Source organism: Astatotilapia calliptera, chromosome 5, assembly GCF_964374335.1.
Source record: "Astatotilapia calliptera chromosome 5, fAstCal68.1, whole genome shotgun sequence".
In the NCBI taxonomy this organism is placed as follows: Eukaryota; Metazoa; Chordata; class Actinopteri; order Cichliformes; family Cichlidae; genus Astatotilapia; species Astatotilapia calliptera.
In genome coordinates, this window is record NC_137426.1 from 19253590 (window position 1) to 19272764 (window position 19175).

General features: G+C 40.7%; 1 protein-coding gene across 4 annotated transcripts in view; it reads right to left on the bottom strand.

Annotated features, from left to right (window-relative positions):
* LOC113022421 (inter-alpha-trypsin inhibitor heavy chain H3-like) overlaps positions 1–18560 on the bottom strand; it is a 29589-nt gene extending 11029 nt beyond the window's left edge. The window contains exons 1-18 of one of the 4 annotated variants that reach the window (XM_080301808.1): positions 18322–18560; positions 17539–17699; positions 17307–17411; positions 16839–17001; positions 16632–16742; positions 15579–15707; positions 15340–15456; positions 13877–14045; positions 13670–13780; positions 13311–13492; positions 13022–13201; positions 12805–12926; positions 11170–11402; positions 7611–7685; positions 7204–7254; positions 5668–5700; positions 4567–4599; positions 134–1422 (exon numbers count right to left, since the gene is read on the bottom strand). In XM_080301808.1, coding sequence (XP_080157934.1) covers positions 1154–1422; positions 4567–4599; positions 5668–5700; positions 7204–7254; positions 7611–7685; positions 11170–11402; positions 12805–12926; positions 13022–13201; positions 13311–13492; positions 13670–13780; positions 13877–14045; positions 15340–15456; positions 15579–15707; positions 16632–16742; positions 16839–17001; positions 17307–17411; positions 17539–17699; positions 18322–18393 — 2316 coding nt within the window. In that variant the 5' untranslated portion in view covers positions 18394–18560 and the 3' untranslated portion in view covers positions 134–1153. Of the gene's footprint in view, positions 1–133; positions 1423–4566; positions 4600–5667; positions 5701–7203; positions 7255–7610; positions 7686–11169; positions 11403–12804; positions 12927–13021; positions 13202–13310; positions 13493–13669; positions 13781–13876; positions 14046–15339; positions 15457–15578; positions 15708–16631; positions 16743–16838; positions 17002–17306; positions 17412–17538; positions 17700–18321 lie in introns of those variants that run through there. The other 3 variants (XM_026167813.2, XM_080301806.1, XM_080301807.1) reach the window with 3 other exon arrangements.
* Between the last annotated feature and the right edge of the window lie 615 nt (positions 18561–19175).

Here is a 19175-nt window from a genome sequence, read left to right on the forward strand (position 1 = left end):
CTAAAATTGACGGCGTCTTCATTAATCCCATGCAAACCTACACCTATCTGGAACAACCCTGACATATTACAAAACAATAATATGATAAACTTTTCAGATTGGAGTGATAAAGGAATCAAATATTTAGAACATATACTAGAAGGAACAGAATTTATTTCATTTGACGGACTAGTTACACAATATGGGATCAACAAGAAAAGATTTTTAGAATATCAACAAATTAAATCCATAGTAAAAAAGAAATTTAAACCGGGTCAAGTTGAACTACAAACACCACCAAGTGTGGTTCAATTTCTTACTCTTAAACCCCCCAAATTACTATCCAAAATATACAGAATGCTTTCTAAAACAGATGAATCAATATCACTTCCTATTGCAAAATGGGAAGCGGATTTATCAGTTAACTTAGACCTAAACTTCTGGTCTCAGATTTGCTTAAAAACCTTTCATCTAATTAGAAATCCCAGTCTTCAATTAATTCAATACAAAATATTACATAGAGTGCACTATACAGGTCATCGGATGTTCAAGATGGGCTTTTCGTCTACCAACAACTGCTCACACTGCCAAACCAATTCACCGGACAATTATATCCACGCTCTTTGGTTCTGTCCACCAGTTCAGAAGTTTTGGCGCGAGATATGTGAAGACTTATCGAAGTGTCTGAAATGTAACATTCCAGCTTCCCCCTTAGTGTGTTTGTTGGGCAGCTTAGATAATGTCACTTCAGAAAAGAATATAGCCCATATGGTTTTCACTGCCCTATGCATAGCCAAGAAAACAGTCCTCATGAACTGGAAAAATAAAAATAATCTTAATTCTAACCAATATAGAAATTATCTATTAGATTACATTAGTCTTGATACAGCCTCTGCCACCACATTAGATCAATTGCTCTGGGCTCCTTTGATCAGCTCCATCACCTAGTGGGGGTGGGGGGGTCATAGTTTGGTCCCGCCTTCACTGTTGTGATTGGTGTGGGGGTAGGGACAGGCTTAGGGCGTCGGGGGGTTCCCCGGAGGCATCTTCCTTGGGGGGCTCAACCCGGGGGAGCGGTCATGTCCGGTTAGGGGCTCTGTTGGCTCTCCGGTGACTGTTTCCTCGCGGCTGCGTGCAGCGGGGCTAGGGGAGGGTCTGTGCTGACGGACGTGGGTTACTGACCTGGTAGCCTGGCTGGCCCTGGGTGGGTCCGGGATGGGCGTGAGGTTCTGGGGGCGCTCCGTCTCTGGGCTGGGACCCGAACCGGGCCTCGGGGGCTTGGGTCCTGGTTGGTGTGTTGCCGGGGTTGTGGGCGGGTGGGTGCATGGGGGCCCAGCCCTGGAGCAGGGTGCCGCCGGTGCGTCGAGCCACCTGGGGGGCTCTTCAACTGGTGGGGGAGATTGTCACATCTTGCAGGAGCTTTCCTCTCCTCAGGAGCTCCCTCTGCAGGAGGGGGAGATACAGGAGAGGTGGAGGAAGATCTCAGCCTGGGTGTTTATTGTCTTATGTAGTCTGGAAGATGAGTGGATGGTGGGGTGGGTGCAGTTTTCTCTGTGGTGGGGTTGGGTGGACTGTCCCGGGCTCTGTGGGGCCGGGCGGCGCTGCTGTACTGGGCCCGGTCTGGATGGGCCTGGGCCCCCTTTCCCTGGCGGGTCGCGGAGTATGGGGGTGCCTACTGGGGTCAGCGGGGGAGCTGGCCCCAGGGAGGGGTCACTTGCCCCTCCCTTCCTTCCCTCCCCATCTCCAGCTGCCTCCCTCTTCCCGCTCCACCACAACCACCCACACATGCAGGGCCTTGGAGTAGGGGTATGTCACCAGGGTGCAGAGGAGGCTACCCTCCCCCCCCCCCCCCCCTCTCCTCTGTCCCCTTCTGGCTGCCTCTGCCTCAATTTTATCCCACAACTTAGACATTCACATTACTCACACTCTCATTACACATACATATAGGATCTTGGGGGTGGGCACGATACACGGAGTCCAAAGTACCATCAGGGTGTACACCCCACCCCTGGCATCGTTGCCCACCTCTCAATTTTAAATACACGTAGACATTGAGGGCTAGCAGGAGGGACCATGCGCTTACCTGCTGCTCTCTGGCAGGTAGCTCCATGCCCTCCTGGGTTTTAAATGCACCTTAGAACACACATGCATCAACATTACAATGAGCGGGTGGAGGGAGGTTTGGAGTCTTCTCTCACCCCCGTTCTCTGCGACCTGCTGGAGCAGGGGGGCTAGGAGGAGGAGTTGGCCGTCCGACTGCGGTCTGGAGTGTGGAGCCTTCCTGCTGCTGCGGAGTCGGGGCGGTCTGCCTCCCCCCACCGCAGGGAAAAGGGAAACACCACCTGGGTCTGGGTGCAGTTCCCCCCTCCAGGGGCAAGGGCACCTAGACCCGGTTTGTAGAGTACGCTTGGGGAGTGTGATCGTGTGTACAACGTCTCTTTATGTCTGTCTCCACGTTGGTTGAGTGTGGAGTAAGTGCATATGAGAGCATGAGGGTGGGAATGGATGTTTGTATCTGTGTGTGCCTGTATGTCTGTGTCTATATGTCAGGTTGGGTGTCAGGCGCCACCTCTCTGGGGACATCTCAGGCCCTCCAAGGTTTGGAGGCCTATCTCCCCCTACCACCACTTCCCCTGCCAGTGGCGGACCCCCTCAGACATCGGTGCGTTGGTGGTTCTTTGTGTCCGGGGATGGGCGTCCAGGTACACACCGGCTCACTCCTTGGCGGCCGCTTATCGGGGCCTGGAGCCTGGGGCTCGCTCGGGCCACTTCGGAGGTGGGGTGCCCCCGGCCTCTCGGCCTGGGGCTCGGTCACTCAGGCGCAGCTGGCTGCCGGCGGAGCTCACGGGCGCGTCACTGCAACTCCCCCTGGCTTCTGCTCCGCGGCTGCTGAGTGAGCCCTCATCTGGGACTCTCCTCAGCTCTTTCCGGGACAGTGGCGCAGCTGCCCCTCTGTTGGTCTTCCTTGGTCTCTTGTGTTCTGGGGGCCTCTGGATGTCTGGAGTTTTGATCTCCTCCACACCTGCTTCACGCCCTGGAGGACGGGGCTGTGGCCCCCCCACACCCTCTAGCAGATTATTACATGAAGGAACCTTTTAAAAAAACAAAAAACAAGCGCGTCCATGCTCACAGGTGTACACACGGGTGATCACACCCACAAACTACACCCTTTTTGGCTCCTACCTCAAAGCACACTGTGTTCTGTTGATCTTATGTGCTGCACAATAATGTTTAACATTTAGTATTTACTGTCATATTCCCATATATCATTGTGATGTTGTTTATTCTATTACTCTTGTTCTCTTCTGCTTGCTTTCTTTTTTCTTTCTCAGCAGGTGATCCAGGTGATTGATATATGCATTTTTTCTCTGCCCGTTCTGTTGGTTTTTGTCTTTTGCCCTTCTCCCCCGTCCCTCTTCTCAGCTGTTTCTCTTTCCCTCTTTCTTTCTCCCCTTCTTTCCCCCAGTCAAGTCTGTCCCGTATTCAGTAAGTGAAAATAAAATAAACAATAAAAGGTGAATCAAATGGACCATTACGGCAAGGCTGGGATGGTCAGTTTGGTAAAGTAAATCCGTTGGGCATCTTTCTTTGCCTTTAGACAACAATTCTGATGGCAAAAGAGCCAAACGGGACAGGCCAAAAAAAAAAGAAAAAAAAAAAAGAACTTGCTGACAACATTAGTACAGCACTCTATATTAGTCATGTTTTCTCACAGTATCTAGTTTATTAGTTAGCATGCATTTATATATTGTGTATTTATAATGAATAAGTCAGTACAAACTTTAGTAGTAATTATGTCTTAATAGAGCACCTGCATTATGTGCCACAACATACCTCAATGTTGCAAATCATGAATGCTAATGACTCATAAAACAACAAAATAATGAACAAATTGATTAATTAAAATTAAGAAACATATTCATTTATATTTATATATAAATAAACCCAAAGCAATCGTGACTAAAATAAAGTTTAAAAAGAGGACAAAAAACCATCTTGAATCTACAAGAAAAAGTATTGTAGATTCAAGATGGTTTCTTGTAAAAACACAATAAAAATAGAATATTGTATGAATTGATATGTTTTTTTTTATGTAAAATGTTTCTCATTAAGAGTCTGTTTCTGTGTTAGGCCTTTTTGTGTTCCCATTTTATTTTTGTAGTCTTTTGTCTATTATGCTTTGTATTCAGCTTTACTTCCCTTGTCTTATCCCTGATTAAGTTTAGCTGTGCTAGCCTTGTGTTTCCATTTTACAATGATTGCTCTCAGTGTCTGGGATAATGTTTGTTCATTGTTGTGCTGCACTGCTGTCTTTAGTGTTTATTCTGCCAATTTGTTCCCAGATCCTTCCTTGTGTTTTCCCCATTATTTCTAGTGCTCTATACTGGACTGCCATTTATATAGAGCTTACTGACAACAGCCTATGTTACTCATGTTTTCTGCCTGTAACTAGTTTAATAGTTAGTACAAGTTTAATTATATTGTATTTTTTTGTATTTACATAGTTAAGATAGTTAATTTATTTAGTACAAACTTAAGCAGGAGTTACATCATAATAGAAAAGCTGCAATATTTGTCACATCATACCTTGACGGCCAATATTCTTTTCTTTTAAGATTCCTGAAATAACAAAAACAAATTGATAACATGAAATTAAGAAACATGTTCATTTATTACTTGCCAAAATAAAGTAATAAACAAGGTCCCTTTTTCTTGTCAATTCATACACGTTTTTCATTCAATTCAGTGCAATTCAGATTTATGTATTGACGTTGAATACATTTAAACAACACGAATTACATACACCAATATTTAAAATCCTTATGTTGCATATTGATTTAATAAACACACCCTGAAACTAACCCATGCTTTAAATAAATAAAAACACGTATTATATTGAATCTCAAAACTCAGTGTCAGGTTTGTAGTGATGGGAAGTTCAGCTTTTCAGAGAGCTGGCTCTTGTGACACGGCTCCCAAACGGGTCTTAATTTATTATTATCTATAGCCTCATATTTTAGCCCTACTTGGCAAAGATGGATGCTTTGTGTGTTTATAAAACCTTTTGCATTCATTGTTTTTATGAGAAGCCTTATAATTGCCTAATTTTGTTGTTCTGTTGCAAAAGCAGGTATTCTTACTTTTGTTTAATATTTTCATGAAAATTTTCATTTTAATTTAACACAAAAACAAAACACTGCAAAAAGGTTTTTTCACATAACAGAAACAGAACCAAACTCAGTAGCCGAACAGTATTTCATCAGTGTAGGTTGACATTGCAGTGTCTCCTCTTAGTTAGTTAGTCATCTGCTTCTTCTTTAAAGTGCAGCCAGTTGCTGCTTTATTTATGTGTGTCAATCATATTTATGTGTTTTCACACTCTTCTCCTCGACGCTGTCTACCATCTCACTCACTGACTGAGGGGTAGGGACGTGCGGAACGATCCAGAAAATTCGATACTTTTACGTTTGAATTTTTACGTTTTACACTCTGTAATATAATATCTTAAAAATGAAAGTTTAAGCAAAAAAGTCAGTAATTTCCAGTTAAAATGTTAATGAAAAGCTCTACGGCTGTGAATCCTTCATCAGAAGAATAGACGTTAGGAAACCCAGTAAACTACGCATTAACAACCTTAAGCAGCAATTACATAATATTAAAGCAGCTGCAGTATGTGTCACATCATACCTTGTACGGCACGAGTACGTGTGTTTGAGATTCCTGAAACAACAAAAACACAAATTGATAACATGAAATTAAGAAACATGTTTATTTCGATTTATATTTAATACTTAACTAGCCGAATGGCCCAAAATAATACACAAGGTCCCTTTTTCTTGTTCCCACACAGCAAGGAGGTCTGGCCCGGATCTGGTATCAAGCCGGCACTGCTGACCGACCTCTGGCATGATAGGACGTATGTCATCCAGACATGGGCCAGGCCTGGCAGAGATGGCACTGTCTATGTGATGGCATGGCATCGATTGTGGTTTGGGTTCTGTGGCCCAGGCTCATAGAAAACAGGTCTTCCCTGGATCCAGCATCAAGCTGGCACTTCTGACTGACCGGTGTCATGGTAGGGTGTTTGTCAACCAATGTGGGCGACCTCTGGCAATGATGGCACTATTTATGTTCCTATTTTCCTATTTTAGTTAGAAGACCCAAATGCCATGTTGCAGCCAAATGCCATGTTGTAGCCAATGTTTCAAGTGCAGGTTTGACAGGTTTGTGAGGAAGCACTCAGTTTAGAGAAAGTGTGTGATTGGCTGAATGTGGCCTGTTGTATGGAGCATTTTGAGTAATCTGGGAAACTAGAAAAGTGCTATATAAGAGTCAGTCCATTCACTTATGAACAGAGTTTTGTCATGTTACTTTTGCACTGTTTTGCATGTTCCAGGACATTATTACATGGCTTGATTAAGGTACACATTAGGCCGACATCTGGGGCCAGACCTGAAACTGTTCTGTGCAGTGTGTCTACAACTGGCCCATGGCTGCACACAACTTACACATGGCCCACATACCGCAAAGAATGACGGCCCTTTGGTGGCCCAGACCAGGTTTACCAGAGGTTGTCCACACATGGGCCAGCACAGGACCACCAGTGTGTCTGCAACTGGCCTTGTGCTGGCCTATGTCTGGGCCACATCTGGCAAACCAGATCTGGGCCACCAAAGGGCCGTCATCCTTTGCGGTATGTGGGCCATGTGTAAGCACATTTTGTGGGCCAGATCCGGGCTATACCAATTTTGCTATGTGGGTTGATTCAAACATGTTTTTTTTTAGTAAAAATGTGTTAATTCAATTCATTGCAATGCAATTTAATGTATATATTGTTAAATTTCAACAACAGTTGCTTCACAGCACTGTATATTGTTAGATTATTCACACAGGTTTTGTCTTACTTTTATTATCCTTTTTTTTTTAATCATTAGAACAACTGAATTAGAAGGTAGTTCAGTTTCTTGAACATTGAACTTATAGAGACTAGAGTTTGAGAAATCTGTTAAAAGCTAGTTTTAAAAATGACTGAATTAACTGAACTTCTCAGAGAAGTCATAATTTTCAAGAACTAAACTTATTTTTCTGTTCAGGAATGTGAGTTAATTATGTTACCTTGGCATTAAAAAAATGTTTTGGTAGTTACAATTCTGTTAATTTAGAGCAGCCGTTACATAAACCTTGCATTGGGTGATGGTCTAATAAATTTGTTTAGCACTGTACCTGATAAACTGTATCCTCCATAGCCTCCAATGGATTGTTTGTTCATCACATCTGTGATTAGAAACAAACAGTAACATTTAGGAATCTGTTATTTTCTTTAAAAAATGTTTTAGGGTACGGTACAGTTGCCAATCTATGTCTGTGTAGGTTCGCAGTCATCCAGATCATGATAATCTAAGGAGACTGGAAGGAAAAGTTACTGGACTTCTTTAAGTTTCTTGAAGACATTTCATCTGAGTAACGTCTTCAGTTCTAAAATCAAATGGTGGATAGTCCCAGATAGTTAAACCCTATCGAGGTCGCTTAAGAGGACTATGTATCATGTGACTCATCACACAAGTGTGAAAAAGGCATGGGTCATTATCACTAGAGGTTTGGGGTGAAACCATTGTGGCATCTAACCTCACCTGACGCAAGATGTGAGTGATGGTTGAGTTGCCTGGAAATGGGTCTCCATACTGGATTGTCGTGAATAACCCCTCCTGTTCAAAGATAGTTGTTGACAGTGAACATAAATGGCTGCTTTCATTCCTCTTTCAGATTATCTATTGTCTTCTCCTTCCAAAATGTGAACATTGGTATCCTCGACAGAGTGACCTTTGACCTATAGATCCAGATGTACAGCCAAGTCTTTTCCTGTCAAGGTGGTTCTTCTGTGTTGTGCATTTTTTAGAGTGGGTGTTGAGATTCGCCAATGTTGAGGTCAGTGTTTGTGTTCTACCCATTATTCCTAGTGCTCTAGACTGGATAACCATTTATATAGAGCTTACTTACAGCAGTCTATAGCTGTGTCGCAAAACATCGGCTGCATCCTTCGGAGGCCGCATTTGAAGGCCGATTACGTCACAGCCAGGCAACGAAGGCTGTCCCAATTCGTCGACTCCTTCAAATGCGGCCGACAAATGCGTCCTTCATTTCCCCGAATTTGAAGGATGGGTCGGGTGTGTCCTTTGTGGCCCACCATATCCCAGAATTCATAGCACGGCCCAGCCAAATTTCAGCTGCCAACAATGGCGGCCGCTACTGAGTTTTAAAATTAGTCTTATTAATCTTTCTGGGTCACAAAATAAACTTTTAACATATTTTCAGGCGAGAAAGTAGCTGTGTAAACATCAAATATCTGCTCGGTTTATCAAGACATCACATATTTGCAAAAGTGTGCCGACGTTTTCAGAGACGTCTGTTACCCACCCGCTCGATAGCAAGCCGGGGGGGTTCAATGGTCACTCCAGCCGGCGAGAGCAGCGGACTCCCGACTTCATCGTTTTCAGACCCCCCCTCTTTCGCTACTCAGGTTAAACATGATATATAAGTCACTCTGATGACTTAAAAATGTAATTTTTTACCCTTTTTCTGTGTTTTATTTGTTCCGGAGTAAATCGGTTTGGCTGAGATCAAAGTTATTAGATTAAATAAAACTTTCTTAATAATTAACTTTATTAATTCCTCCGGAATTTTCACAGAGCTGAATAAACGTCAAACAGAAAACTGATTAAACAGAAGTGTGAGACAGGCGAGAATTTACGCCAGTGTCCTGTTATATTTTAGATAGCAAGGAGCAGACGGACGAGTTTATTAAACTCCACCGAAACAGCGGTAATGCAAATCTGAAGGCTAGACCGTCCCATTTCACAGCCTCGCACTTCCGGCCTTCTCGGTCTTCGAAGGACCCGGCCCACGTAGACCGCGAAGGCCGGGTCCCCCGAAGGATGCAGCTGACATTTTGGGACACAGCTTGTAAGTGTCACAGAAATGGCTTATGTATAAAGAAGTTTAATAGATGGTTCCAGCAGTTAAAATGTTCTTGCTTGTACGTTTCTGTGGTCAATATTGTAGTTTTGTTACACCGCTATTATCGCGAGGTTTGGGCGTGATAGTATAGGCTGTGAGCCCACGTTTAATAATCACGCTAAGGAGTCCAGCGAGCTATCTGCAAAGGCCGGGTTAGTCTACCAGCTGTACAAGGTATTTGTCATTTGCCATAACTGTATTGTAATATTGTGAAAATTTGTAATGTATGGTGTTCTAATTATTTTATGTTTTAATTTAGAATGCACAAGACTGTAAAGGTATTCTTTTAGGACCTCCAAAGTGGCAGGTGGCCACGGGGTAATTTTTGTTGTTAAAGCACAAGTGTTACTTTTGATAGACTGAAGCGCTTAAAGCCTTTGTGTTTTATGTTTGTAGTTTTCACGGCGTTCAATAAATGCAGCGAAGCGCCCGTCTTGAAGAAGCTGTGCCTGTGTTGTCATTTCGGAGTTACACAGCTTATGTTAGTCATGTGTTGTGGGGCGTGGTCTGCGGTGCTGGACGCACCTGCACAGCATCCATAATCACACCTGCTGTGTTAAAACACAGTGAATTGGGGTTTGGGGCTGAGTTGTAAGCTGCGTTGAATGTGGTGTGATGTGCAATATAGATGGCTCTGAACGACAATCTCTGGACCCGCTGTATCACACTGTTAGGGTGCCTGGGTCGTCGACCCAGTGTTTTGTGTTTTTGGTTCTTTGATTTTGTTTATTTCATTATATTATGGGTTATAGGTTTATTCTTAGTTCAGGTTTTCTGTGTGGGTTTTGTTAGAGTTTTAGTGTTCTGGTTTTCTGTCTGTTATCCATAGTTGCTGTCTCCGCGGGTCAAGTCTGCATCTCTGTGTTATGTTTCCTGTTTTACTTTGAAAGTACTTGTCTCATGTTAATGTCTCTGGTTTTGCTGCCTTTGTCTCGTTAGGCCTGATTTGCCCCAGCTGTGTTTCCCTCCTGTTTCCCATTCCCTGATTGCTACCTCTGTGTATTTAAGCCCTGTGTTTCTCTTTGTCTGTGTCGTGATCTACCCTCATCTTGCTGTGTGTTCTGTTTGCGTAAACCTATTTTGTATTCTCAGTTTTGTTATCCTTTTAAGTTCAGCATTAAAGCTGTGTTTTGTAGTTTACGTTTGTCTCCGGAGTCTGCACTTTGGGTCCTTTCCTGCCTGCACACAGCCATTTCATAACACACACCATATCATGTTTTCTAACAGTACCTAGTTTATTAGTTAGTATAGGTTTACTTATATAGTGTATTTATAGTTATTAAGTTAGTACAACCTCAAGCAGTAATTACATCATATTAAAGCAGCTGCAGTATGTGTGGCCCGGATGCACTGTCTACATTGGCTGTCTCTCACCCTTTTTCAACCCTCTTTCAGTAAATATTCTCAGTTGTGGTTATTATGTGTGAGTTTTGATGTTTGAAGTTTAGAACTTTTAGTTTCTTTTCTTAATTTTTGTAATCATAGTGATGCCTCTGTTCCCGGTCTGCACTGGTTAGTATCTATCAATAGTGGTCCAAGGAAGGAACAGTGGTGAACCAGCGATGGGGCCATGGGCGGCCTAGGATCACTGAGAAATGTGGGGAACAAAGACTGGCATGTGTGGTTCGATTTAACAGATGAGCTACTGTGGCTCAAAGTTCATCCTAGCTCTGATAGAAAGGTATTACAATACTCAGTGGATGGCAGTTTGATGCGCATTGGGTTTTTCCTTAACTTGACAATGACGTTAGTCTACTCACCCAGGCGACTACTAGTTAATCAGTTAATCCAACCCTGCCAACTGCATGTCCTTGGACTGTGGGAGGAACCTGGAGAGGACTAGGGCTGCCACAAACGATTATTTTGATAATCGACTAGTCACCAATTATTTTTTTGATTAGTCGACTAATCAGATCATACATCCATTGGACATAAAACGTACAGCTTATTGCACCAGCATGCATCTGCTCTTATATAACTATCATTAGCTTACAGCTTTAAGCGTTTAAGGTATGTGCTAAATAAAAATAAAGACAAGATGATAGTCAGGGCATGGCAGTTTGATGCATATGTTTTTTTTCCCCTTAACTTGACAATGACATTAGTCTGAGGGCTAAAAGTAGAGATTATGAGGCATTTCATTTATTTCAGTCTTTTTGTGTTTGTGATACTCACCAGATGAACCGCGACTACTAGGAGCCAAATATTGTCTTGAAAATTTGTGATCTACACGGGGCTGCCATCTCTGTGGTGTTTCACCTTCCTTTGGTTTATGAAGCACATCTGTGTTCTCTCCTGGAGGCTTTGTGACCACCATAGATGTGAGAGGAGTCACAAAACTGTACTTCAGTGACAGCTCCAAAGCCTCCTTCTTTACTTTCTCTTTCTCCGGTCCCGATAACTGAAGCCTGTGCCACAAAATATTAAATAAATATGAACATTAAGAAAGAATTAAATGTGCACTTGATAACTTCTGCATGTCCTTGGCCCATCTTGAGTGTTTTTAAAGTACTGCTGTATAGGTGGAATTTTTAGAAAATGGAAAGATTAGATTAGATTTTGTGATTCTATCCATCCATCCATCCATTCGCTTCCGCTTATCCTTTTCAGGGTCGCGGGGGGCGCTGGAGCCTATCCCAGCTGTCATAGGGCGAGAGGCAGGGTACACCCTGGACAGGTCGCCAGTCTGTCGCAGGGCTAACACATAGGGACAGACAACCATTCGCACTCACATTCACTTGCACATTCACACCTAGTGGCAATTTGGATTATCCAATTAACCTATCCCCACAAGTTGCATGTCTTTGGGAGGAAGCCGGAGTACCCGGAGAGAACCCACGCAAACACGGGGAGAACATGCAAACTCCACACAGAAAGACCCCGGCCTGATGGTGGAATTGAACTCAGGACCTTCTTGCTGTGCGGCAACAGTGCTAACCATTTTGTGATTCTAATCATAAAAATTGATAAAACAATAATTTGTGTGTAATATTATCACACAAATGGTGACAACAGTGAGTTCATGTGCCACACTTCTTTTTAAAGCTGGTCCTCATTTCCAGATCAACGGAAAAATTTACTGATACATTCAATAGAATGTAAAATATAGGTTTTTAGGTCATCGGCTACCTGCTAATATGAAACAAATTTTCAAGACAGGTTAGCCTCAAACAGAGCTATGCAATTTGAAATGTGTTTTGTTTCTGTAATGAATCATTTCAGTCATGACTTGTTTACTGAACTGTGTTTATGGTAGTTTTCATGATAGAATCTTTTACCATTAGCTACTTTCAGCCACTCCCTTATTCACAAGCTGGTCCACATTTTATGATCGGGCAGCTTTTTATCATCATCATCACCATCATCTTTATTTATAAAGTACTTTAAAAACAACCACAGGTGACAAAAAGTGCTGACATTAGAACTAAATAATACAATTAGATGAGGTATAAATAAAACCCAAATAAAAGAAGGAAAAAAGTAAAATAATTAATTAGTTAGTTAATAAATGGTTTAATTCAAAGAGAAACTAAGTCTCACTACAGTCAAAAGCCAGCTTTTTATGCAGCTTTTTATGCCAAATACCCCAAGGGATTTGTGACTCCTCTCAGAATCAAACCTGGGGTCTTTGCTCCTTAGAAACGTGTATAAAGCTGGTCAAAATAAGGAAATTACTGTAAATATGTTACCTCAGGGAAATTATTAAATAACTTTGGCCTTTTCTAAAAGCCCAACTTTATTGTACATTTGACCATTAAATAAACTGTTAGGAACAGTCAAATGAGGAAAGATGGCATATATCATACTCACTCTTTGTCTAGTAGCTGCTTAACTGTGAGGTACGCCCAAACCCTCTGGATACGGTCATCAGACACTGTTCCAGTGGATTCCACGGTTTTATTTGATTTAGAGAATATTATTCTTCTATTACTCTGTAACAATTCAAATGCAATGTAATGTCAGTATAGATACAGGGAAAACAGTTTAAGAAAATGACAACTGATGAGTCCTGCAAATCTATTTTTACCGAAATGGCCACAACTTGAGGGGTGAAGGTTTCAATATTGTTATCTGTGATCTCACCGGCCACCACAATCTCAGAACCATTATAATACTGGCTGAAGTTAGTCTGGGTTAGATTGGTCCCACCAACATAGATCATTGTCACGTCTGTTAATAGAGGTGTGGCCACCTCTTCATAGAAACCCTGTTGATATACAATGTGGACATTATACAAACTATTCTTGTTTTTTCTTTCAATCCTCTGCGATTTTTAAATCACATCATAAGAGTATTTACTGTATAAGGAAAATTACCTTCAGCTGTAAATCAGCATCAGAGTCTTCATATATCCGCCGTGCCACACCATTATTTTGCAGCGACATTTTCTCAAGGAACTTAAAATCAACATCAAAACCAAAACCAAGACAGTACAGTGGGAATTTGCCTGCAATAGCTTGTCTTACATTTGACTGAATATTCTCCAGGTTTGTCACCCCTGAAAAGATGCAAGATATACCCAGATAGAGTCAGAAATAACAGTCTCAATAATGCTAAAAAAAAACTTGATAAAAAAGCTTAAAACATATAACTAAATTAAATACAGTGTTTAATCTAATCCCCTATTTCTTGAAGTATTCTTGCACATTTATGTAAATGTGTGCTTTATTATAACCTGAGGTTGGGTCTCCATCTGTAAGAAGTATCAGAATAGATGCTGAACCTTCTCTGCTATGATCATTCAGCATACGTGCTCCTTGCAACACTGCTTCATTTATATTTGTGGCTGAAATTCAACAACAAACAAACAAAGTTTCAGGCCAGACATTTTTCTGTCAAGTGTTCATATTCCATAATATATATGTTTACTGCAACTCCTCACATCCTCTAGCTTGTATATTGCTTGCAAAGTTTTTGGCGCTTTCCAGGTTTTTGCTGTTGGCCTGAACGAGTTCTCGCTTCCAGTGCAAAATGTTGCCATCAAAAGTGATCAGACCAAAGTGATCATCTTCTGCCAGATCATTCAAAATGTGGATTAATGCAGTCCTAGTCTGGGCAAAAACATGTTACATTTTTAAAGTGATTTAAACATATTGCATGTTTTAGAATTATAGAGTGAAAAACCACCACAAAAGTGTTGATAAAAAGTTCTTTCCCTTTTCCTGATTTCATATTTTTTCCATATTTGTCACAGTTGCATGTTAAAGATCATTAATTTAATTTTAACATTAGACATAGATGACCCAAGTAAATGCAAAATGTAGTTTTTAAATGATCATGATTTAAATTTTAAAAAATTACCTGTACCTGTTTCCATGTGTAAAAGTAATTGCTAACAAATATCAACAAACAACACATCAAGCCCTAAACTAATGAATCTTGAGAACACCTGAGAAACAAAGTTACTGAGATATATCAGTCTGTAAAAGATTATCTGTTTGTGCGTTGAAGCTCAAGCATACTAAAATTATGCCGCACGACAGTGGTCCAAAACACACAAGGAAGTCCACCTCTGAATTACTGAAAACAGAAATATATGAGTAAAACAAATAAACAATTCATGTCAGGACTTAAATCCCTTTAGATGCTTTGGCATGGCCTTAAACTGACCGTTGTAAACCCTCAAGTGTGGCTGAAAGAATTCTGCAAAGAAGAATGGTCCACAGCAATGTTAAAGACTCAGTGCAAGTTATCTCAAAGACTTGATCGTCTTTATCAAATCGAATTTAATTACTGGAGTCCAAGATAACAAAACAAACTGGAAAAACGTGAACTAAGCAGGCAGGCCGAACACATGGCAAGAAAGGAGGGAGAATGTGACGCTGAACAGAGGGAAACACAGACACTAAATACAAGAGAGAAAAAGGACAAAGAGGAAACACCTGAGAAACACAGCTGGCAACTAATGAAGCAGACAAGACGGGAGAGAAGCAAAACAGAACATGACACACAACAACAGGAGACTATCAAAGTAAAACAGGAAGTACAGGGAAAACACACACACACAGGCAGATATCCAAAACCAGAAACACTAAGTAAACTCAGGAGCATAAGCATACTAAACTAAACTAAGAAATAAACGATTCAGAGAAGATTGAAAAACCTCAACCTCAAAACAGTAAAAACAAACCACTGGGTCAACGACACAGGTAACCTAACAGGCGATACTTTTGGAAAATGTTTTTTCCAAAATAAATAAATTCATCATCATTTAAAAACAGCATTTTGTATTTACTTGGGTTGTCAGTATCTAATACTAAAATCACATAAATCTAAAGCACGTTGGTGTGATAAAGATGCAAAAATCAGGGAGGAGGGCAAATATAGGCCCTTCAAAGAATTTACCTGGAGTATTTTTCTGCCACTCATTGAGCCACTCTGATCAATAACAAAGACGACATTTTTTGGCACTCGAGGAAGATCAGATGGAGCAAAGTGATGAACAAAGTATCTGTCAGATTTCTAAGGAGCAGTGAGAAGAAGGTTCGTTGGTCAAAAGATAATTTAAGGAGCAGAAAAATATAATATTAATTCAGCATTTCTTTTTCTCTTTGTGTGTACATTGATAATTGACCAGGTTTTACCTTGATGTGTCCTAGTCCATTGTCCCTGTTGACATCATAAATAATAACTAGATCTCCATTCATACCCTGATCACTACAGCTGTCACACATCTTCTGTTGGTCAACTGTTGGATAGAAATACACCCACGCCTGGAAACAGAATGAATTTAATTCTTTAGACTCATGAGAGACAGAGAGGTCAGTGATTTTAATTTCTGTTTACTTGATAAAAAAAAAAAAACTGTGTCCTTTCCTTCCAAACCTTTGATTGCATTCATCTGAAAGGTGAGAATGTACAAGCTCAATTTCAAAATATTCTGCACAATGTGTAAGATCTTAATATAAACAAAACTTTCAGACAACTTACACTCCATATTAAAGAATAAAGGTCAGCAGCTTAAAATTCAGTTTTCTAACAAGTCTAATTATACTAAAAAATATTTAGGTCTGACTGGTCATAAAAAGAGAAGCGGGGAATTTCAGCAGTAAAGATGGTCTCACCACTTTCTCAAAGACTGTCTAGGAAACTAGACAGTTATAATATGATATATTAAAAGATTCAGAATATAGAGACATATGTTTTTACTCAAGGACCAAATGTTTGAATCAATATTTTATCATTGTCCATTCAGTTGGCACCACATTTAAAATAGACGAGACTTTGTAGTAGCAATCCCTGCATGAGCTCAGGAACACTTGAGAAAACCATTGTCAGCTAATATGGTTTGTTGTTGTATACACAAATAAAAAAAAAAAATCAACAAGATTGTGAAACACTTATTTCTTATTTAATTTCTTATTTGAATTTCTTATTTCGTATTGAATGTGGACTGACGTGATAAGAAATGCAACTGCCATGTACACATGACATGGTTAACTTGTGTATTTGTACATTTCTGTGTAGCTTCCACCATTTAATCCTTGCCTCTTCCTTCCCTCGCTTCCTCTTCCTGATTTTCAAAGGCATCCTACAACCTATCATCCTATCCTGATAGTATCTATTTTATTGTCTGTTGTGACAGGACTTAGGTTCACTTAATGCTTTACAAAACTGAGATTTCCAATATACGGTACCTCTTTATCTGTGTGTGTTTTAGTGATGGCATTAGCGAGGGCTTTGGTGCTCAGGCCTCCTTTCACATCGATGAAACTGAAGCCAGCTTCCTCTTGAATGTGCACGTCCACCTGGTATTAAGTACAGTAAATATAAGATCTAGTCATGGCTTACCTCAGCATTGTTCTCCTAAACAATCACCGAACAGATAGCAATAAGACAGTCACCTTGAAGTCACTGACAGGCTGCATGGGTCGAGCATGAATTTGCAGCTCGTACTTGCCACGTGTTCGTTTCATTAATTCCTCATATGTGAGTTCAAAAGTGACCTTTTTGTGAGCAGCCACAGTTACAGAGGTCTTAAATTCCTCCAGAGTCCTTCCTACAGAACTATAGCAGAAACAATAATCATTTCCTTAAATAGAATGTCACAGCAGGTTATTGCTAAAATGAGAACATTAAAAAAACAGAACAAAAAACCCCCAAAGTGGGAAGAGGGGACATCTTCCCACACCCTTGTTTCAAACACCCTGCCTGTGATGGGGGTATCCAGGAGATTTGTGGTGTGCTTTGGCTTTGTCCCAGTTGGTCCTGTTGGACTTTCACCCTTTGGCCCATGGATCCCCCCCAAAAAACTTGTTTTGCGTGACTAAGAATTGTTTTTTTTATGTCAAGTTATGACTGAACTCAAATACCTGACAAGTCCAGCACTTTCACCACGGGACACAGCTTCAGAGTACTGTTGCTGAGCTTGCTCCTTAGCTTTCACAACACCATCATAAACTTGGCCATCGATAAACCTGGAGGACCAAGAGAAGCCCTGGTGTAAATACACACTATTGAGTATCCTGTAATTTGTTTTTCAGTATAGAATTCTTTATTTGCAAATGTCTCTGGATGGTTACACATTATTTTAACTTCACACACATTCGAAATTTACTGATGAAGGCATTCTTGGGAATCCGAACATGGAATTCAATTTCCTTTGACTCGTTCATACGATTGGCCACACGGCTTGTGATGACAGTGGTGGCATAACGACTGGTCACTGTGGAGTTTATGTGAAAGCTGTAGATGTCCCAGTCATCCTGAGCAAACACAGGAGGCACATTTTTAAAAAAGTGGCTTAGGTGATCTTATTGGTTGACCAAAGGTCAGATGTAAAAACAGATGAAAAACAATGTGTTGGTGGATGACATCAGTGAAATCTAATTGGTTTAACTGCAGTAACACCCCATTCTTTTTATTTTTCCTCTAGTTTTAACTATTACATTCTTTCCCTAAAGAGTTGATTTCCCAGACCGACTGGGAAACAGAAGTTTCCAAAGTCAGAATAATATTACAATATTTAAGTTAAAAAAAGAATAGACAATAAATATTTACTTAATGGGACTTGGCATTTTTAACCTTAATTTAGAACTTACCAGTGCCGTTATCAATAGCAAGCTTTAACTATTAAAGTTTGCTCAAATTTCCTTTTGACTTCGACCCAGAGCAAGAATAAAGTAAATATGCAAACAGAGATTGATCAAAATTCCTTCAATTCACAAGACATTATGCGATCTTACTGTATATTAGTTAGCTAAAGACTTTAACCTTTTATTTTTGCCTCCTCAACATCCGTAATGCAAACATGCACACACACACATTTTTTTAGATTTTGGATTCTTGAAGTGGTTCTGTGGCCCTTTTTAAGTATTATTATCTTACCTTGTTTGGCAGTGTGGAGGCCAAAGACAGCAGCAGTCCAAAGAGAGTGATTTGCACCACACTTCTCTCCATTATGCCTCCTACCAGAGTGCAATCAAGGCAGCTGAAACTGCCTTTTAAACTCAAACAAGGACAGCACTGCTGTGTAAATATTTTTAATATTTAAAGAGCAAACTCTACTTTCTGTCCTCTTCTGCCAGCAATAACAAACACCCCCACACACAAACCACTCCTCCAACAAAGTGATTTTCCTGCAGTTTTGTGAGCTTTAATGTTGACAGATCGGTGCACTTTACCAGGACTTTGTTACCACAACAATCTTTTCATTTGTGGTAAGCCACAGTGTTCTGATAAAGATACATGAAGACAATTTGACTTTGTAATTATTGGTGAAACTGAAAGAATGCATTAAATTACATTTTCGATAAGACAAATCAGTGTTGTGCAACATAAAAATCAGTCAGTGGTCTCTGAAGGGCAGATTCAGCAGACATAAGCAAGCAGGTCATTGTGAGAGGAGAGACAAGGGTATAGTCAACAGTGCTGTCACTCCAAAAGAGACACCAAAATAGTTAATATATCTTTGTGTTTAGGAGTAATAATAGAAATCGACGATTTTTCATGTAAAACAAAGGGGGGACTAGGAAAAAAAAGTTTGGGAACCACTGCGTTAGATTACTAATTACTGAAAAAAGTAATGGCTTTCCCATCACTGGATATGGGGTTGTGACGTTCGGTGAGCCCCTGCCATTTTCATTCCTAAATAAATAGATTATTTTAACTCCTTACAAATAATCACAGTGCACCTCATCTGAACCTTTTCCTAGGTTCATACCTAGTTGAGGATTGATACT